The 22,975-nt window shown below is 36.2% G+C and overlaps 1 protein-coding gene across 8 annotated transcripts in view; it reads left to right on the top strand.

The window, feature by feature from the left end:
* The window catches only part of Stacl (Stac-like), a 242,013-nt gene that overhangs the window by 50,922 nt on the left and 168,116 nt on the right, over positions 1–22,975 (top strand). For 7 of the 8 annotated variants that reach the window (XM_065225890.1, XM_065225891.1, XM_065225892.1 and 4 more), the window contains exons 3-4: positions 11,521–12,579; positions 18,043–18,237. In XM_065225890.1, the coding sequence (XP_065081962.1) occupies positions 11,775–12,579; positions 18,043–18,237 (1,000 nt within the window). In that variant the 5' untranslated portion in view covers positions 11,521–11,774. The remainder of the gene's footprint in view (positions 1–11,520; positions 12,580–18,042; positions 18,238–22,975) is intronic. The other variant, XM_065225896.1, reaches the window with a different exon arrangement.

Below are 22,975 nucleotides of genomic sequence, written 5' to 3'. Positions count from 1 at the left end.
TTGTAATTATTACTTGCCGTTACTGACAATGTGTTATCATATTAAAAATAACTAATATTAATCGTCTCCTAAAATCTCCTCCGTTAGACTGTGAACTTCACGCCAAATCTTTTATTTTTGTTTTTTTATTAACTCTTTATTTGTTCCAAATTCAAAATAAAATACTTTTCATTTTAACCTAGGTGCTCCAGTTATTACAGTAACTAACCAGCCTTAATTGTTATGATATATATCTTAGTGTTTTTACATTGTTCCTGCCTTGGCAATTCAATATTTTAAACTTTGGTTTTAAATGCAAAAAATAATTTTATGTTTGATTCGTCTATGAACAATGATGGCAACGCCACCACAAGGTCCATTAAGACGATCATTTCTATAAATGAAATAATTTGCGTCCCTAAACCTTATGGTCAGGTTAAAGGAACGTTTCAGTTATAACGGAAATATGCACGTTATGAACTCTCTAAAAGTTAAATAGCTCGTCTTCATTAAGAGATCGAGCATCTCAATTTAAAATCCACTGCTGAATTTTAAAGTCACGACGATATTGTTCGCAAATTTTACTCCAGTTTGAATAGCATCAAACATGGAGTTAGTTTTAAGCATATCAGTAATCATGTCAATTAATGATTTATGTAAAAATCCATTTTTGGAGCAGTAATGTTGCTTAGAACGAGATTGTAGGGTCGCTTTGGGAATCTTGCATTCCCAAAAATTGGAGTTGTGGCTTTCACTACAATTTGAACATTTAAATTTCTTAGGATCTTCCTTCACAGGACAGGTCCTTTGCTTGAGAGGAATCACCACAATTCATGCATTTAGCTGGCATGTAGCAATTTTTTGTTTCGTGACCCCATCCCTGGCACTTCCGGCACTGGGTGAGGTTTTGGAAATTTCCTCCAGTCTTCCTGAAGTATTCCCTCTTCACTCGGACATGGCGCATAAGGCTAGCTTTTTCCAAGGCCTTAAGGTTGTTTAGTTCACTAGACTTGAAGTGAACTAAATAAAAATCATTAGAAATCGCGTTGCGCGAATCGCCAGGACGGGATTTCATTTTCATTTTGATTGCTTGGACTGGCACAACTCCAAGTAATTTTGCTAATTCATCTTTGCCATTTTAAACATCCTGCCAAACCAGATATTTCTTGGCGATCTTCAACAGTTTCATATACTTGAAAATCTCTGCCAAACTCCTGTCCAGGAAGCTGTTTGAAGTCTGTCGTGACGTAGGTTTCGTGCGCGTAGTTTGGATTTTCGCGAAGCGCGTGCAAAATTTTGATGTGCTACTCCTTTTACTTGGACGCCATTTTGATAACTGAAGAGCAAATGTCAAAATCAAAATAAATGAGACTTGTTCAGGATTTTAAAATGTTCGACTAAAAGGAATACGTCAAGCTTAAGTCGACCAAATTTTGATCATAACACCCTTTATAAGTGATTCAGAAAACATGCCATGTTCTATAAGAGCTCTGAAAATGTTCTCTTGATACTTCCTAGATTCCAACATACTCCAACATATTTTACTTTGGCTTTAATCTTTGATAGTTCTACAACAGTACATTTAACTGTATGAAATGAAGTCATATAAACTATCAATGATCACTTGTATTTGTCAGTATTTTCATCTTCTTTATTAATAGCTGTGTTGCTTGGGGTAGAGAACTACTTCGGCATAAGCGCCCATTTCCGTCATATTGAGCAAAAATATCAAATATATCAATAATTTCAACGAGATCGAATAATTCGTCCAAAAGGTACAAATCAAAGTGTATAAGAGTAGCCGGCACCGGTGGTGTGGCTGCTTTCTCACCCCAATGGGTTCGGGTTCAATCCCAGTTGAAGTCGGTGGGATTTTTCTGAGGCATAAAAATCTCTGGTCACGTCTTCCTTCGGAAGGGAAGTAAATCCGTTGGTCCCGGCCCATGTGTGTTGAATGGGTGAGATATCCTATGCAGGTGTGGAAGCTGCCTTCCTGTACATTCGATTGCCGTCAATTGATGGCAATCGATGTCCGTCGGTGATTGGCACTAGATTGCGGAACAGAGACCGACATTAAATAAAGGAATGAAGAAGAAAGTGTATAAGAACGCATAATATGAATATTCTCCATGCATTCTTCTCAAAACCGAAAGACGCGCCCCTAATGGATTTTTTCTGCCTTCATCCGATTTTCAAAGTGAATCCAATGACATTTCAATGTGTTTGGATGGAAGTAAAGCTCGTATGTTGGAATTGTAATCGAGAAAGAGGGTTAGATTTTTAACAATACCTCAACCATTTCTGACTCTTCATCAAATTTAACGTATGAAAGGTAAATAAATTTGAAGTCATTTTTGTTACAAACAATCCTTTTTTTTGTCAAATCCGTTTGAAAAATAAAGGAAAAGTGCGGATTGTTCTTAGTATGACGGAAATTAGCTCTTAACCCAATCAAATATGATTCAGGTTGTCACTTCAGTAGAGAACCAGTGATGAAACTAGGCATCAACAGATACATATCCAATCACAACATACACAACACTTTTCAATCCATAGCTCAAACGACCCTAATCATAGGTGAGATTACTTTTGTGATTGGAAAGGGTATTTAAGTTGCTGAAAACTTAATCCAAACCACAATGCTGAGGACAAACAGTCTCGCATGTCAGCCATCGTCTCTATGAAAGCACTACATACCGGGAATCTATATCAGCAGTAAAATAACGCCAACCAACAGCAGGCTGCCATGACATAGGAGATGAATGGGGTTCTCCATTTCACACGTTATCTAAACCAGTTGCCTACAGATGAACGTAATATGAATGTACGGTTTACTGTTTGTCTGTGTGTTTACTATCCATCCTTAGGTGTGCCTAGACTGGACGCCTACGATATTATACATATCCTAACATTGTGGGTGACTTTCCTCTAACGTCTGGTAATGGAATTACTTTGTTTTCGTGAATTAGATTGACGGAAATTTATGATGCGTTATTGGCAATTAAACAAAATTATATAACATTTGTAGGCTTGGTCCAGAAGTTGAGATATGAAAAGTAATGACTATGCTTGTATCCCGAAGCAGCACTCCTGATCCATTAACTGATTTTAAACATATTTTGTCCGGATCTTGTCGGACTCCTAAGAAACCATAACGTCTTTTACGGGGAACGGGGACAAAAAGCATGATTCAAACAATTAAAGAAGTTTTTTCGTTTAAAAACAGAATTCTGCTAGTAAAATTATTTTCCCTGTGATCTGGTTGGCAAGTACAATACAGTGAACAAATTTTCATGAACAGAATTTGTGTTTTGAACGAAAAACAGACGATTTTTTTTTATAAAATGTAGTGCGTCCCCTTGAACCTTTAAACAATGTTTGAAATGGATAAAGAATATCATAAATGCCAAGTTAACTAGATGTGCTCAATTTTCTCAAGATGATACTTTAATTTAAAACTAAATTATTCGTGGATTTCTTGAAATAGCAAAGTTTTGAAGCGATTTTAACACGAAGAATTGTGTAAAACAGTACAGTATGATTTATGGGATTATTGAATAATAAGATATTATGATAATACTTTGTACGTATAAGTTTCAAGAAGAAATTATAAAGTTTGTGTTTGACACATAAACCTGCCAATTTCAATTTATGAGAGTCGCAAATAAGCGATTTTATCATTATCTCTCACTCCGTAATGAAGTAGCCTTTGGCTAAAAATCGCTTAAGGGGATATATATAAGTAAGTCGGTAAAACAATCAGTGGCTGATATAAGCACACACATTTTTTTTTAACTTATTTTCAGGGCATCAAAATATACATTTTCAACTAAAAGCTTTGCAGGTTTGACAGTTCGCTTTGCGCGTGAAACAAAATTTTATCAACGAACATCAGTTACATGTTTACTAATACTAATAATAATACGTGTTTACTAATACGAATCGAATTCGACCATTTTTGAAAAATTGATTTTTTGGTCGATTTATATATATTGAACCCCTTAATAATGAATAAATAAACAAATTTTTCTCATCCATTCTTCATTCGTTGTGAACAGTGATCAGAAAATCGCTGATTGTGACTCTTTGAAAGCAAAGTTGGCAGGTTTTATGAGTACAACACATTCCTTATATCCTCTTATTGTAACTTTCCACATATAATTTTAACATCTTATGATTCCATAATACCATAAAACATGCCAAATTAATGGAAGTAACCTTGGTGTAAAATAATATTTAGTGTTCTTCAGTAGCTTATTCATCAAGCAACGATCATTTGTGATTAAATGTGGTAAATTGATAATAAGAATAATGCATTCCTTGAAGAATATGATTTTTGTCTGTAATAGTACAACATGAACGGTTATTAAACATTATAATTTTACAAGGCTTTATCGTTCTGATCACTCAAACCTGACAAGTACTAATAACTGACTGGGATGAATCCATGTTAAGGTTAAAATCCAATAAAAAAAAGCACAACAACAACTAATAATTTTGGTGAAGATGTGCTTTGGTTGTTCGCTCCAGCTACAAATGTCGTTTATTGCAATAGGTGGAACTGATCGTACCACACTTCATTGGAGTAGGGGGTCAGGCCGAAATATTTATCCAGCCTCCAGAATAAGTCAAATAAGATCGGGGGGAAGTAAAGCCGTTGGTCCCGGGTCCATGAGTTGATGGGTCGATATGTAGGGTCCAGGTGTGGGAGCTGCCTCCCTGGCGTCGTTAGTATTGGTACTCAGTACGGAAAACAAGATCGACGGAAAGCAAATGAAGGGACAAAAAAGTATAAATTACATCAAAAAACGTTTTAACAAAAAACTAAAACAAAATTGTCCGAAAGTTCATGTTCTACAATTTTTGTTAGTTCACTTTAAAACTGATTTGAACATTCCAAAAATTAGCATTTTTCATAAGCTTTACTATTTTTTTTCATTTATAGGATTAGTGCATTTCCAAAAAATGTAAAAAAGAATAAAATAAAGCCTCAGACTGGATTCGAAGCAAGTACTTTGAGATCATTAAACCCATTCTTTGACCACTAGACTATCAGTACTTATATAAGATGGAAGATAAAAAGCGTATAAGAGATACCTATGTAGTGCGGTTTATGAACACGGTTTGCCAAGTACGTGTAACGCTTGTTGTGGTCTTGATTCCACTGCATTATGAAACCATGAATTTCCATGACGAAATCATGAATCGTTGTTACGATTTCATGGGATGGCAAGTTTTTTCATTTCATGATTTTTTATTCATTAAAATGGAATCGGATATTTTTAATAACCTTGAAATAAAGAAGTTTTTTTTAAATATCTTTATTAAGGAGAGCAATAAACAATATGATTTAAACAATAATCAAAATTTCTCCGTATTGCCAAAACTAAGCGGCTAAATGCAAAACCTTACTTTATTAACAACTGTCTGCAATTCACAAACACAACTCCATTAAGTAAATCATCAATCAAGAGACATTCGCCCAAATTAGGTTAACCCATAGGAGCAGTATAGTGGGGCAATCCATTAAACTAAAATGTAGCAAAAGACTCTACCCAACATCAGTACGACAGTACGCAGTGAAACTCAACAACGGGTTGCAGGGTAAGTTTACCCCAGTGAAAGCACTTTCATCATGACACAGAGTAACCACATCGATTGCCTCTTCGCTTGGCACAAAACTGATACATGCTAGCCAAGTAGTGGTATTGATCAATCATGATACTTCTTGTGGTATGAATAATGAAGAAGTTTTCGCTGGAGCACTGTTTCCTGAACACTTACTAACGACCGCCCACTTCAATGATTCAAATCATTGAATTTATTTGTTAACAGAAAATGAATTTGCAACACTTTCAGTGGTTTATGTTTTTAAATATGCTTTATGTTGGTGATTTACATAAGAGACCATCTATCCTGTTTTACTATACAACACACATGGCCGGTCACAAACTATGAAACAAGCGACCACTTCCCCTCAAATGCTTCGTCACTTATGCTGATGGTCTTACGTCTAAGGGGTAAAAGGTTTGAGCTGGACGATTTATCTTTAAGATGATTCAGTATGCCATCTCAGTTATATTAGTAAAAACGAACTGGTTACAGTTACAGATATAAATTCCCTCAAACATTTTTAGTTGCTTCACAGCGATATGCATGTGAAAAAGCTTAGGTTTTTACCTCTTTGTTCACCTTCAAGAGTTCATGAACTGTGTTGGGAAAATATCAAAATATCAAATCTCACCTAGGGGAATTTACGTATTCTCGTCAATCTAAGCAGCGTCTGCACTTCTACTAGCATTTTCTCAGCGTCACGCACATATATGATGTATCTGTTTGTTTACATTCATCTGCTGCTTGCTTCTCTATCCATTCCAATCGACAGAATTTTTCAAAACGTTTTGAAAGCGTTTTTACAACGCTCCAAACTTCTCAGGTGAGTGTGACTATTGTCGGCAGTCTCTTTTTCTTCGGCAACCTTCCCATTAGAACTGCGTGTTAACCAGCTGTTCTATTATCGGCAACTCGAAATCAACCTAATTTTGTATTGCGTATGCTTTATTTGAAGAAAAATGTAGCATTACTGGATTGCTCGATCGTTCAAATATAATCAGATTGAAGCTGAAAGGCTAAACAATCGTTTGGACACATTCAGGGAAGTGCGTTGATGGGAAAACATAGTGAAATTAACGTTTAAATTTTGGTTGCCGAAAACAGTCAATGGGTGCCGAAGCCAACATTTACCCTATGAGCATAATCTCATTTGATTATTGTAAACAAAAATCAACAAGCAAACAACAGCGGATGATAGTATAAGCTATGATATCGTAGCTACGAATATCAAGGTAACACAACTAACCAGCTACAATTCTCACCAAAACATCGATCTGATGAGACAACGAAACCCTACCCCCAAGTTCCTCCCCTTTTCCTATCTTTCGACAATGTACCCCTCTAACCTCGGGTAAGCCGCGAGTAGTCGGCCCAACTCCTACTAGACATAGACAGGAGCACATATCGTGGTAGGGGTAAACAATAGTTGCAATTTCCAAACCTACGACTGGATGCCTTCCTTCAAATAACAACTGAAGTGCGGTAAAAAATCGGTAGAACTGTTTCAAACACACAGTTGGTACTTGAGCGGGTCGGTTTTCATCTCTTTTGCCAGTGGTGGCGGGGGGGGGGGGACACCCCTCACCATCCCTCTCCAAAGGGGGAGTTTGGTAAAGAGAGATGAAAAAACCGATTTGTACCTTCCTTAAAAGTTGTCATAGCTCGCTATTCTAATATCTATATGCAATCTTCACACTGCCGTACTCTTACGGAACTATCAACTCTATGCTTTCATCTACTCCATCTATCGTATAAAAATTACCACTACAGTCTGTTATTTGAAATTAGCATCTTCAACTATGTAAATCGTTGACTTCACGTAGAAGTAATACTAAAACATATAGTCAAAGTAAAAGAACTAGATAAAAAATCTCACCAAGCTTTAAGATTTATGCTGTACACCCGAACACGAACCGAATTTTCTATCACTGCTAGCAGTAGTAACATCGTGTCTGCCCTCTATGCAGAGTAAGGAGAGATAGCAAACTATGCTGTTTTTAAGAAAACGATGTGGCAACGAAACCATTTTTGTGTTGAGTCAACTCGTAGCTACACTTTTTCAAGTAAAGTTGTGAATAGTTTCGCAATATCAAAAGAGTGCGGATTGTGCCATTACTGATTCATGAATAATCAACAAAGCATTCTAAGCTTCGCCGGTGGTGTAATGATAAGTGTGATTACCTCTCACCCCAGCAGGCATGGGTTCAATCCCAGTCGGCGCCGCCAGGATGTTCTGAGGCATAACATCTCTGATCACGCCTTCCTTCGGAAGGGAAGTAAAGCCTTTGGTCCCCGGTTCATGAGTTGATGGGTCGGTAGGTAGGGTCCAGGTGTGGGAGCTGCCTCCCTGGCGTCGGTAGCATTGGTGCTCAGCACGGAAAACAAGATCGACGGAAAACAAATCAAGAGAAAAAAACAAATCACTCTAATACACTAGCAAATTCGCAAACAGATGCTATTATAATTTTCAGCAATTTAGCTAATTCTAGGTGTAAATACCCGTTTGCACCAACTTGTCCACCCGTGAGTCCCTTCGTATGGAGGTAACAGTCGAAAATCAGTGCTGATATGATCAAACGAAACCAACTTTATTGCACTGGAATTAGACCGACTCCACAATTATGGATCATTTCCATTTGAATAACACGGTAGACTGAATGATCCATAACCGAGGGGTCTGTGTACTACACGTTTATTGCTCGATGGAAATGGACTGTATTTAAATGTACTCGATCTAACGAACCGATACCGTCGGCGGTCGGGAGCTAATTGATTGAATCTTGTATTTCTACCTATTGGTGATGCTGCGAGAGCGTATCATTGATAGCTTATCACTCTCGGCTACATACACACTCGTGCGTTCGTGATCATTCATTATCAGCTGATTCCCTACTCTACAGTGAAGCATACAATTAAGGTTCAAAGTCATTTATAAAATGTTAAATTCAGTCCGTTGTAGACTAGTCACATTTTTTTGTATTAACTACTACTATTAAATCAAATATAAAAAATCCATCATCATCGATGTGGCAAACAAAATAGGTTTTGTAGTACTACATAAATTATGAAAAAAACGTTATGACAGCTATCCATTCAAAACTCCGTTAGAAACTTCGTCAAGGACTGTATAACTGGTTAAAATGCAGTTTCAACGTATGAAATGCAGTGTCTCTTAAATTATGTAAGTGCTACGCAACGATTGATATGTCTAGGCATAGAATTGAAAACATTTATTCTTTTAAAATATTATAAATTTTGTGAAGCACAGGTCAAGAAATGTGGTGCTTGTAGATCCGAGTTCATAGTATTATATATATGAATGTCACTACCTCTTTCAATTCGATCGCACAAATATCGAAGCACCAAACCGTTAACTACTCGAAAAATGAACACTTTAGTCAAATAATATACAATTTCTCTATTCCCCGACAACCATTTTAAAGCGTCTAACATCAAAGTTGAGGAAGTGAATCTATTACATTTCAAAATCAAACACATTATTTCATTCTGCAAGCGCTGTAATTTCGATATTGTGTAAAACGGCCAAAAACAAAATGAAAGGGGAAAAGTCTAGATGAGGAGAGGTGATTGATTTCTAAAGCTGTATTTTACTAGCAATAGTGAAATCGTTTTTCAAGCGACATACAATTCCATATTTACTTCTTGGAAATTTTCTTGATAAAATTGTCAAAATAAGAGTTGAACTTAAGTTTGTCATCAATAATACTACATAGAGATATTTAGTATCCCGAACGCTATCAAAAGTCTCATCATCAATAACAACAGAGACGTGCTCATGAACTCAATTCTGCGATTACCATAAACTTAGTGTTACTTGTATTCAATTTCAACTACTTTTACTGCAACCATCTAATTAGAGGACGCAAATCTTCATTCAAGTGTAAAACGGCATCATCTAAATACTTAGCTGCAATGAATAACACATTATCATCTGCAAAAAAATGAATATCGCGAAACCGTAAAACACGTCATATGTCATTAATATACGTAATAAATAATACACTTCCCTGGGGCACTCCAAGGTTATTCCCCACAGGACAGAATCATTAACAGTCCGCTGAGTTCTGTCAGACAAATAGCTTTCAATCCATCTATATAATCGGAGGCGAACCAACCTCAGGCTGAAAGCCTCCCTAATAAAGAAAACTTAACTTTAAAAATGTATATGCAGTACTCGTAATTCCAAAGCGCTTGATTGATCGTAACAATAAGGGCCTAGAAATTGTTTCAAAAGCGCGTTTCAGATCAAAAAAACCGCATCAATCGTATTTTTACGCTCCAAGTTATTTTTCCACTTCACTAATACTAAATTAATCGCAGTTTTACAAGAGAGACCTTTCCGAATATCACGATTGTTCTGGTATCAAAAAACAATAACTATTTAAATACTCCATCGGCTGGCCTTTCACAACAAGTTCTAATTTTTTTTTTCTAATATTTATGAGACGAAATGTTTTTGAGACAAAACGGCATTAATCGTTCCAGCAACTTTTTGAATAGGAACAACTAAGGATTCCTTCCACACCAGTGGTACGTGCCACGTTTGCATTATTCATTAATATAGTACAGCAAGATTTTTGTGTTGTTTAAAGTGACTCGATCCAGCAAAATTTGATCAATACCATGAAAGTAATCTTGCATAACTCTAGCGTTAACATTATCTACTCCAGTCGTGTTTCGTTATGAAAAGCAAATATTTTAAAGTTCATCTAATGTAATTGGGAGAAAACCTTCTAATCTACAATAACTTGTTGGTTTATGCATGTTCCCTAAGAACAAAAACAAAATGTAATTCGTCTACAAGTCGTGTTCAGTATGTCTGCATCTTGGGGGTCTAAATATCTTAGTAATACCGAAATACTCCATATATCAGGACATTAAATTTTTAATTAATTATTACGTATATTTTAAAATATAATAAACATGATGTGTGATGATTCTGAACGTCATAAACTCATGTTAAAATGTATAAGCTATTTTAAGCATGATAGCCATTGATAATCAACTTTATAAAGAGCCCGGATTTATGGTCTCCATTTCAGTGCATTACTTTTTCTCTTTTTATTTTATTTTTTTCTTTATATTCTTTTTTGTGGCTACCCAAAATCATGACTAAAGCTTTAAACATCCTTTTGTGAATTATATGATTAATATGATATTACATTTAATATAACTGATCAATTTCAGCCCTGTTGAGACATTCTTGGGTTAGTTCTTGAGTTTTTGAACTTGCGCACAAATATTGTACCTAGTTCCCACAATTTTCCGATCTTCTTCTTCTTCTAGGTTGTTATCGCTTCTATAGCGAACGTTCTACTGGCTCTCAACTTAGTATTCTGGATGCACTTCCACAGCTATTGATTGAGAGCTTTCTATGCCAACCGATGTATGAATTTATATATTGTGTGGCATGCAGAATGATACTCTATGCCCAGCAAAACCCTTAAAACTTCAAGCCCGCAAGATTTTCACGACCAGGCTAGGCACCAACTCCGACTTGGTAATACCGTGCATTTACCGACTAGGCTATCTGAGATTCCTCTGCAGCTGGAAGACCGTAGCCAGCACTTTGTGAACCACTGTTATATACACTGCTAGGAAACGGAGAATAAGCGAAAACAAATGTTTGCGTCGCGTTGTATGTTGAGGTACCTTGTGCGATAGATACGGCATCGATTTAGTGGTACGGGGGAAGAAATCAACAATTTGTTGATATTGTGAAATTTCAGATGAATGTATATTGTACACACATGATAAGCTATTCGGGTAATTGATAAAGCTATGTAAATCATAGTTAACAGGATTACTTTTATATTTAATGGGCCAATTTTTCTATTTTTGGTGTAGCAGTTATTTTGAGGGAATGATTGATTGATTATTTTTTTTGCTTTCTTTCTCTCTTTTCAGATTGAATTTGTTCGTGCTTCTGTTCAACGACCGTGCATCAATGTCCGGGAGTGCAATGTGAATTTTAAGGTTATTATGTTTGAGTTCGATTCGTGTTCAATCTCTTTATGCTAAACAATATCTATTAGGCAGACTTGTAGTGGGGTGGGTCATAGAATTTTTTTTTTCATAACTGTCAGGAAAAGAAGGCAAAGTAAATGTTTGGCATCCCAGTGTAAGCGGGATCAATTCGCCATGCTCCGTGGGGGCCAGGAATGTACGTAATATTTCCGGCTGATGAATTAATCTTGTTAACATACGGAATCGCGGTACCGAGAGTACAACCACGACCAACTCTGGACAACCTGCGAGAGCCACTTGTCCCCATCGGCAATAGGCCTTCTTCCGCCACCATCCTGTCCCCCAAACAGATAAATGAACCCCGTCGGGTCCAAGGACAACCCCGCACGTCCTCCTCCGCACCTCGTACCCCACCGACACTTGCACCCAGAGACAGAAGCCCAGAGCCTAGTGTCAATTTTTCACCGGACGATAGGATTTACGATTACGACGATACCACGCCATTATACGATACCGATACGACCGTAAACTATGTGAGCAGGGGTCTTAGTGCCAGTATCCCCTTCAACTCCTCGTCCACAACTTTACCAGCGGTCCCCAGATCAAACACTACCTCAGTTGCGAAAGGGAAAGAAAAGCCCAAGTCCAAGCTTCATCTAAAGCTAGGACGATTGCGACCACATTCCTCCGTTGAGCCAAGTGAGTCTGCTCGAATTCGAGAAGATTTGCATATACACGTCTCAAATCCAGTGTTTACCCGTGAAAACCTTCGTCAGCGTAACTTCGATGCCTTCTTCGAGTCTGGCGAAACGGTATATTCTCTAGAGAAGAAAGAAAAGCCACTCCCTTCTGATTCTACTGAACTCACTTCATGGAATACCAGTGAATATCCTACCATCCAGCAGCGTTCAATTTCCGTTGGGTTCTTTCGAAAAGCCAAATCACCGATCGTTAACCGTGCCAAGAGTGCTGAGCTAGAACTTGAAGAGTCCCAGAAAGGTGACAGGTGCCCCTGAACAACTTTATTGGTTGTCATTCTTTTTACCTAATCCTAGAGTGAGTTTTTATTTGGTGGAATGTGATCCGTGACTAACAATACGTCAATAACAGTCCGCGCTGCTAACAATTTCAAATTTCCTGCTTTAAATCTATAGTAGTCTTCTTTCAAAAAAGTTTCACAATAGATTATCAAGGCATTTTAATTTACCTGTCAGTTTTGGTAGTTACCCAAATTGGGGTTTAAGTTAGCGTTGAGAGTTGAGGGAATCGTTATCCTCATATTTTGTATCCGAAAAAAAATCACTTGATGGTTGCATTTATGCAGCCATCGCTATCCTGAAAGCACACTCATACACAGCAAAAACTTAATTTTGATATCACATCAAAGTGGATGCACGTCAATCGTTTCGAAAATATGGTGTAATATTATTTGCCAAAAAGGACAAAATTATCATTAATACAGTGCATGAACTGACATTATGCTGCTTTTACTGCATTTGTTTATTGTTGTGGCCATACAAATTTATCCTTGCATGTTTTGCCATTTTGATGGTTTTGTAAGCCAATTTGACGTTGTTATGGTAATTTTGACGTTTTGATTACTAAGCGAATAGCTGAAAAACTATCTTATAATGAAAAATAAATGTTAAGGGTTTTCTGACTTGGAGCTGGAGAATTCAAACGTTAGTTTTTAGCTGCTTGGCTATTTTTGACAACCTTATTTAGTATCCCCTGAAAAAGGCAGCCAAAACAATGCGTTGGGCATTGGGCTTAAAATTTTAAATTTTTGGTGCCCGGCTACATAACTAAGACTCCCGATGATAAGCAGTAGTAGTACACACTACGAAAGAGTCATGCAAATTTCAGTTCCCTGAAACCGCAAGTGGCCCTTTTGACACAATAATCAGTTTGAAGAAACGAGAAAATCAATTCAATCAATCGTTCTCTTCGTCGAGTTGCTTATGTTTTGGTTTGAGAACACTTAATTTTACATGAAATGTTTGTTTACGTTCCATGATTTGCCTCCAATATGGATTACATCTCGTGTAACACTGGTTGGCATTATTATGCTATTCTGGTGAATTCAAGGTTATTTTGTCTTACTAATTTATTTGAATTTTAATGGATTACTTAAGACTACTCTCTGGTAATTCTGTTTTTCCCCGTTTCTGGTCTGGTTTGTCTTATTGGCTTTTCCGGGTATTTTTTGCGTTATCTATTTGAAATATTTGTGGGTCATGAATTTATTGAATTTTTTTTTTTTAACAAGTTCGTTTATTCGGAAAGTTCCATCGCGTAAGCTTTACGCAGCCGATAATTAATTGTTAATTGTTTGTAACAAAATTTGCCTAGTTATTTGTCTAGCAGGAGTTGGGCCAAATATTCGTGGCTTTCCCGAGGTTAGAGGGGTACATTTTTGAAGGATGGTTTAAATTTCTCAAACTGGGTCGCAAATCTCTTAAACTGGGTCACCATCGACAAAAAATTAAAATCAGCAAAACTATGTGGTAAGGCGCTGGTAATTATAATTTAAGGCATCTCTATGTGTTTGCCTTTCATATTGCATTGTAAAATGTGACAAGCATTGCTGATGTTTTGATACCTCTTGGTAAGCCTCTAACGAAAACTAAAATACTTACTGGGGAAAGTGGGTTCGAAAAAATCTACAGTTTTATTTCAAGCTTGCTGCATACAAATTGTGTTTATCAAATTTAAATCATGTAAAATAATTAAATTCGTTTGTATGTCCCAAAACAGAAGGCAGTTAAAAATACTGAAACCAGGCAGAATTATAACATATTGGCTTGCATTGGGAAAAATTGGGATAAGTGGGATCACCATGACTTGGGTTTTCAATTTCATTACTCTAAAATCAAGTTATTCATTAAAGAAGGTGGACAAACTCTGTTAAATTACAGGAGATAAAAATTAATCCATCCATCAGGGTCAAGAAAATAAAATTCTTACATTGAAATTCTGTCACATAAAACCGCATAACTTCTTTAGAAAGCGTCTTGATGTCAATTACATTCAAGCATAGTAAACATAAATATTGCCGTTTGTAGCATTCCTGATGGTAATTTAATAAACATTAGCGTTCAAATAGATTTTGCACATAATCATCCCTATACAATGAATCCCCATTGATGAAAATCTCCTGTTCTTAATTTTTCTTGGAACTATGCGTCATCTGGACAAAACAAGTAAATATTTGTGAAATAGTGACAAAAACGATTTCCTTTGAATTGTATGTATAGGGATACTTTGTTCAACATTGGGGACATTAACCCTAGTATTCATTTAGATTTTTTTATAATTTTGATGTCAGGTTAATCCGTCAGTATAACTAAAATAAATTAAATGGCACTTTTGAATTAGTTCATAACATTCAAAGTGCTTTAAGCTTGTCTAGATGCGTCCATTCTGTAGCGCATATAATATATATTTAGTTCAAATGCTTCTTCAAAGCTCCGTTTCTATCGTGATCCCACTTACTCGGCTACGAATTGTAATGAGACTTGTAATTATTCTATTTAATAACCTTAAAAGATCGAAGTTTTCCATCGAAAAAAGTTGACATGATTTATTCTGATTGCCAAAGAAAAATTTCAGCAAAATTTGCCTTGTTGTCTTATTTCTACATAATATTTTTATACCAAGATTTTAAATGATAATTTTAAAGTTATTATTAAAAACGGGCTTTTGCAAGAAGTTTTTTTTTTGCATTCACGTTCTAGATGAAATTAGATACTATTTGTATGATTTTTGTCACACAATACAATGTTCCCATTTACCTACAGATCCCACTTCAACAAATGTATATTATACCATTTCAGCTATTTCAATTATACCCTATTGTGTAATGTACGGTTACATTTTTTATATTGTCTAGGTCTGTGCTGAACTCAGAAACTTTTTGGTTTTTGGTTACCATATTCTTCTTTGAATGAATTTTGATCTTTTCAAACGAGTTGCATTCAAGTCTCGGGTCATTTGAAGTCCGTGCGAGGAACAATATGATGGTTAATATTTACCGGGTGTTTTTTAAAACCAGTTTTTTGGTAACGTAATATTCAATATCTGTAAAACCGGAATAAATCCTGGAACTGAACAATTTCTTTCGTAAATATGCATTTTTTTTGTCTTTATTATCGAGATTTTTAGCCGCAAGCAATATTCCATCTATAAGTTGTGTATCCGAAATGATAGAATCCTCATAGCAAATCATATAAAAGATCAGAAGCCCTATTAAGTTTATTATTTAAAATATACCTAAAAAAATCTAAAGATTGTCAAACAAAAGTTGCACAAATTAAGAAAAACTCTAAAGCAAGAGATAAGTAGATTTAAGATTGGTTTGGTTTCTTTTTTATAGAGACTTTCAGCCATTGGCTGGTACCTCATCTAGTAGATTTAAAATAAATTTCTTTCACAATCTATCGCCAATAATCACAACAATATTGATGATACCCGGCTGGGTTTTTTTTTTACAGTTGATGTAGCGTAAAATCAGTTAGACCTGTACCAAGTGAAATAACTATTTATAAACCATGTATTACAGAATACGTGTATGCTATATATCTGAACACAAGTTGCAAGGGATTTATTAGACATGCAAATTTAAAGTTAAATATCTCTTTTCGGCTGAATAGGCAGCTAGTCTCACCAAATATTGTTGCTAGACTTTCAACACTCCAAACCGTGGAATTGCTGATACAAGTGCGTTTTTATGATGTATCATTTTGGTGTCGCACTTTTTATGACCCAAGGAAAAAGTTCGACGAAAACCCCATTAAAACGCATTTTTATTACCGTAGGCCCTTTTCATCGCACTTATAATGTGCGCAATCGTCTTATAATATCTGAGCTTTGTGTGCAATGGTCGTTCATCACAATAGACTGGCCTCCTTTAGCTCAGTCGGTATAAGGCGCAGCTACAAAGCAAGACCATGCTGGAGGTGGCTGGTTCTGGTGGCATTGGTTCTCGTTGTCAAAACGCTGTAAATATTTAAAATGTGATTACTATGACAATACAAGGCAGTTTTAACGGTCAGCTTAACAGCAATTCAAGAAAGATAAAAATGTGAAAAATTAAAAATATATAGTAAATTGATAGTTGAACATTTGCCTGACAACAACACCAATTTCATAACCACAACGGCAGGATTGTTTATTTTAGTTATGTCAAAATAAAATTTTGACATTATATCATTAAGCGTCAGAAGTGAAATTTAAAAAAATCTACCATGTTAATTCGCCATAATCCCTATACAAACTTCAAACAATATGCACGACCTCTAAACGTTCATCAATCTTTGCAATTTTTAGCATAGACTTATATTTTAGGGTTATAATTGAAGCTAGAGAGTGGGCTTAATGATTACAAATTCTCTTTTTCAAAATGAATCACCCTTTTGGGATATTAAAATTTCCAGCCGGAGTCTTTCAGGACGCGGAGCACATTAGAAATAATATTTCTAATACTTAGCTGGAGACTTTCTACGTGGAGCACCCCCATGTTGCAAGCTTTGCTTTGCCTCATAGAGCATATCAGCATGGACTACATTGAGGTGGAGTAGCTTGGTTAGAATAATCCAGAACACGACGCATACCCCATGATTCCGATTCATTTGTCGGCTTACTGGCTTTCAACTTTTCGATTTCCCTCTGTTTGTTTGACATGTGTTCTGCTTAATTTACATCTAACCGTGGGCTGATCACTGGAAGCTGTGCAGCGAAATTGGTTTTTCCCCATGGATTATATTAATGAAACAGTCAAAACCACAGGAACATATCATATTCCCCGGTTGTGGTTCTGATGAAAATCAATTTTCCTTTGTGGTTTCTGACAAAACTCACGTGTAGTTCATAGTTTTTGTTGGATCACAGGATAGGAATCCAAATATAAATACATAACATTTTGACATGCATTTTATTTGTAATATTTTATTTTGCCCAAACACATTCATGATTGGCAGAAACCCAAGCGCAACCGTTTCAATTAAAAAAAAACTCCAAGTATATTACATTATGGGGTTCGGTGTTACCATTTTCCAGTCTCAATAGATCATTACAACTTTTACCACCACAATAACTTTTCATGATTAGATATCATCATGCGGTAAACATATTTAGGTAATTTTGCGAGATCTGGCTGATTTCCACAGATTCGTGGCTTGGTGCCGTGAAGTGCGCCATATCAAGGCATCCACAAATAAGCACGGAAACAGGAGTGTCCCCAACATTAACCTCCCATCCTATCCTCCAGTCTCGTGTTATTGCCTGGTTGCTTCCCAGTTTTCAGCAGCATCGCTTTTAAGCACTAACTTCTCTTTTTATGGCATCATTAACATCTTTTCAGCTGCGTGTAAACAGACGTTAATAAAATCAATGAGTAAATAAACAGCGTGTATTTAATCGCAATCGTCTCTTCTGCTCTCTTTTTTCACTTTGTACTTCCAGAGTCATCAAAGTCCCATCGTAGTATATTTAGTAGCAAACGAGGAGGGACGACACCGAGCATCGATCCGGTGTCGCAGCTGCCTCTTGGGGGAAGCATGTCTTCCTCCGGAGGGGTTCTTAAGGATTTAGGTCATCCTGGCCTAAACGAGGCACTCAAATCCCACAACAGTGTTACCTTCAAACTTGTTAAAACGGGTAAGTTGAATGATTGATTTGTGAGCACGTTTTAAATATTTTCACTCGAAGAAGGATGAAGCCACTGTAGGAAATGTCAATCCTTTATCAAGTCAGAATTAATTCCTCTCTGGGAATTTGAGATTAGATTTACTCCTATCGCTTTGCATAGTATTAAGTGGTTGGTATCTATAGAAAATCTATTTTGAGATATCTTCCCTTAGAAAAGGATTAAATTATGGATGGTTCGTCATGCATACGAATGATCCGAGAAATCAAAGAAGATTGATATTAAGTTTGGTGATAATCATTACACGGTGAATTTCTTAGTACAACTTTTTGAAACAAATGTTTTAGATGCGTAACATAAGGGATGCTTAAGCTTTCCTATTTAAATTACAATTAAAGTATAATAAAACCGGGTGATTTGGACATCGGGGTGTATTTATATTTCTCATTATTTATCTGTAGTATTTTTTGTTTATTCAGGGTGAGTAACAAATATTACATCCGAACAAAAACAAACACTGATCAGATTTGCTCCGTTGTATGGTATTTGAACCACGACATTTGACCCAGTTTTACAGTACACAAGTTTCATAAAATGTATTATAATCAAAGTCATTCTCATCGTGTTAAAAAAAAAATAATGCATTGCTGTAATTAAAACACATTATATCGTCGTTAAACTCGTTCTGTTATATGGTAATATACTAATGTGATACTATAAATCTATTTTTAAAACGTAATCATAAACATTAAAGTTCTTAAATATAAAAATGAAGCTCTATCAAAGCCTTATTGGCGAAGACTGTGACTCTGTAACTCTTTACTCCTATGGTTAAATATCATAAGTATATGTCAGTGTGTCCGTGAAATATGGTGGGCTATTTTTTCGTTTCTATTTTGATTCGAATAATTTCAAATTTCAACAAAATTAAGTGCAACTTGCTTCAAAAAGCAGAAAAAAAATCATAGAAAAATATGGTGATATTGGATTTTGTGTACTCATTGGAACAAAATCGAGGAAATGCAAACCTCGTAAACACCGAATTGAGCGTAAACAAAAATTGTTTGGAGCGTTACGGACATTCGCCAACCTCACACTGTCTACATGCTTCAATGTTAGCCCATTAACACTTCGATATTTCTATTGCATAAATATCAGCTTCCACAAAATATTCAACTACAGCACACATGATGCTCTATTTTCATGATTTGAACCACCACAGATTCCCTGATATCTGCTTTAAAAAATATGAAGTGAATGAATAACAATCATAAAGGGCAACATAAACAATATTCTATAAAAGTAGACAACTTTAAAGATAAAATATGCATTGATTGAAGGGCCTGTGAGCTAAATTTTGTTTAAATTTATATATAATGATGATAAAACGTTTAGAAACAATTTTTCCCCCACTTTCCCTCGTGAATATCAGCACTAATTATGAATAATCCACACCTATAATACATGGCTGGTCAGAACTTCTGAAACTCCCCTGAAATGCTACGTCATTTATACATGCTTCCTTACGCATTAAACAATAACGGGTGTTCAATAAAAAATGAGAATGATTTCAGTGCCGTCCAGCGCTCTTGTGAGAGCATCGTGACTAAGTTGCGTCGTACGGCTGACCAAGGCCCCTTCTCCAATATTCATTTACGTTTTTTTGAAGAATAAACATTATGTTTTTAATAAAAAATACTGAACTCGTTGAAAAAAGTAGAAGGGTCTGTGCCTAGGGACACGAACGGAAGCTTGACGTAGGACCGCTAGTGGACGGAACAAATGTGAAAAGCATGTAGTTCTTTTAATTGATCGATCATCTATTATCTTGACTCTTCTCATTTTTTAATTGTAGGCGTACTAAATTTGTAGTAATTTTTTTCAAAGTGAAAGTTGATGATTGATTGATTGATTTATCTTTATTTAGGCTGAGGCTGGTTCGCCTCCAATGAAAGTTGATGAAGAGAATCGATCAAAATCACTTGCACTCCTGCTTCCTTGGTTTGGTTACAAGATTAAAACTCTGGAGAGCATTTTGTGCATTTTTTACCCGATTGAAGTGCAGCCACTTTGATGTGATATTAAAATTATTTTTTTTTGCTGTGCAGTACATGAGGTTTTGAAATTGCCAATATATCAAGAATCGGTCAACAAATGGATTTTTGGGACCGAGTTGCAGTCTGGGTCGTTTTAGACTCTAATGCAAAATGTGTCACTTTTTTTTTAGTGCCACTTCTAGAGGTCGCTGAAAGCTTCTTTTGGCAGCAAAATGTTTGTTTTAGAATGTTAGGAAAGGTGAGGAAATTTTAGGTCTCTATCATATTTCGTTGCAAACTTACAGCTTTTTTTAAAGTGACGCCGGGTACTAGGATACAAGGAAGGTTAAAGGTAAATTTTCATTGCAGTTTGATTTCTGTAAGAAAGGTTGAATACTTCACAAATAATAGTACAACGGGTTAAAAACAACATGTTTTCAAAGCAATTAATACATAGCTTATTTAAAACTGGGATTTGTTATTACCTCTCACCCCAGCAGGCCTGGGTTCAATCCCAGTCGGCGCCGCCGGGATTTTCTGAGGTATAACATGTCTGATCACGCCTTCCTTCGGAAGGAAAGTAAAGCCGTTGGTGCCCGGTTCATGAGTTGATGGGTCGATAGGTAGAGTCCAGGTGCGAGAGCTGCCTCCCGGGTGTCGGTAGCATTGGTGCTCAGCACGGAAAACAAGATCGACGGAAAATAAATCAAGGAAAAAAATGGGATTTCTTTTTCTTTTTATGAACGATGTTACTTGAGAAGGCCATGATGCAAGTGGCTGAGTTCGTTTCCCGGTCCGGTCCAGGAATGGCAAACATACTTTTGAACATAAAAACCAATAAATGATCCATACAATATTGGAAAACGTTCCATAAAAAACATCCAAATGATCCATAAAACTTCGGAGAAAATCCTTAAAAAAGTGTGAATGATCCATAAAAAATATCAATATGATCCATATTTAATGTAAAATTTAGCAACACAATTGTAAAAATGTACCGCTAAATTTCTAAGGAATGAGCATTGAAATTGTACGAATTACCCATAAACATATTGCAATTGATCCATAATACATTCAGCAGTGAACCTTAAACTAAAGAAAGTGATCCATAGAAAATCATGTTTGCGCACTTAAAAATATAGCCATGTTCGTATTAATGAAAGCAACTTCCTCAGAGCAGTCTCGTTTTGGACAGCTTGAAGCTGAAATAGGTTTTATTAAACTAATATAAAATCAAAACCAATCTTAATGCTTATAAGGTGGCAAAAGGAACCAAGAAGTCTGTCCCAAAGAAACCATCTAGCAGAAATAATAGAGTGAGGAGTGATGCCGCAACCGAATCTGGAAAAGGAAGTACCAATGAGGTCAGCCTGGAAGAATCCCTAGACCAGTTGCTGCAGGAGAAAAGCGCAAATAAGAAAGCGCTGGAGGAAGAGAAATTCCTCCATGAAAAGCGATAGGAGGCTGAACGGGAGATTTTCAAACCGAGAGTTATCTTCCGTCACTCTTTCAACAAAGATTTGGCTAGATTTAGCATTTAGGGATTCAATTATTATTTTAGTTAAGCACGCAAACGATGTAGAATGAGCTACTTACTAGTTACTTAGGGTAAATTATGTATATAGCGTTTAGGAACAAATTGTAGGTTACCAGATTTTAGGATCAAATTGTAATATCTAGTTTAAGCAAATATAGGGTTATTAAATTCAATATTTGCACGAATTCCACCTCCAACTAACCTACTTCAGTAGCTACATACAGGTACATAACTTTAAGACCAGAAGGTCCCGAAGAAATGTACTCAACTTTTTGGCTCAGCTCTGGTACTATCTTCGGTCCCAAGCTTATCGATGCACCCCTAAAAAACAAGAGAAAATCCACGAACCCCTCATTTTACCTGTCAAACTTTCATAGCGAATCAAAACAAACATTGTGTAGTACTAGAATTTTGACTAGAATGGGGTACGTTAATCGATTTGCTTGGGACGTTTTTTTGATGGTTTGGAATTGTATCTTGTTTTCCTCTTTTTTTCTCGTTCATACTCCGACCTATCTAAGGTTTGGTTCAACGGAACTGTGAGTTCACAGTTCCGTTGAACCAAACCTGATGTCTGTCATTTCTGACAGCGACCGTTACCGTAGCTCTCTGAATCCCCCACAGGGTTGTCACTGGGCTTGGCGGTACAGGGTCACCCCGATATTCCGAACAGCCATGATCCATAAATTAGACGTATATTATTCACGTTTTGGACACTGTTTTATTAATTTTGATCCATAAACCATGAAAAATTGCTCCATTACTACTTAACTACTTAGATTTACTGTCCTGCCGTGTTTTTAGGTAGATGTGCGGAGCGATGGTCAAGCGTCTAGAATTAGCTTCCAAAAGAAGCTTCTATAATAATCTTCTTAAGAAAAAATGAAAAAAAAAATGTTAATTTTATGGATCATACCTAGGGTAGGTGTTCCAGTTGTTGGTAGACGTGCTTATTTGGGTGTGTCCCAATTATAGTCTATATCTCGGTCTATATACATATGTTTTTTAATTTGATCAAAATAAACCTTGGAAAATTGCTACATAACTGCGTAGCTACTCAGATTTACTGTTCTGCCCGTGTTTTTTTTTGTCAGAAGAGCAGAACGATGGGCGAGCGTCTAGAATAAGCTTCTTAAAAGGTTTCTAAATGAAGCTTCCATAGGAAACGTCTTAAGA

Source organism: Ochlerotatus camptorhynchus, unplaced genomic scaffold, assembly GCF_037179485.1.
Source record: "Ochlerotatus camptorhynchus isolate MF236.1 unplaced genomic scaffold, CSIRO-AGI_Acam_v1.1 ptg000240l, whole genome shotgun sequence".
NCBI lineage: Eukaryota > Metazoa > Arthropoda > Insecta > Diptera > Culicidae > Ochlerotatus > Ochlerotatus camptorhynchus.
The sequence above is the reverse complement of the archived record's forward strand: the minus strand, read 5'-3'. Positions and strand labels throughout refer to the sequence as shown.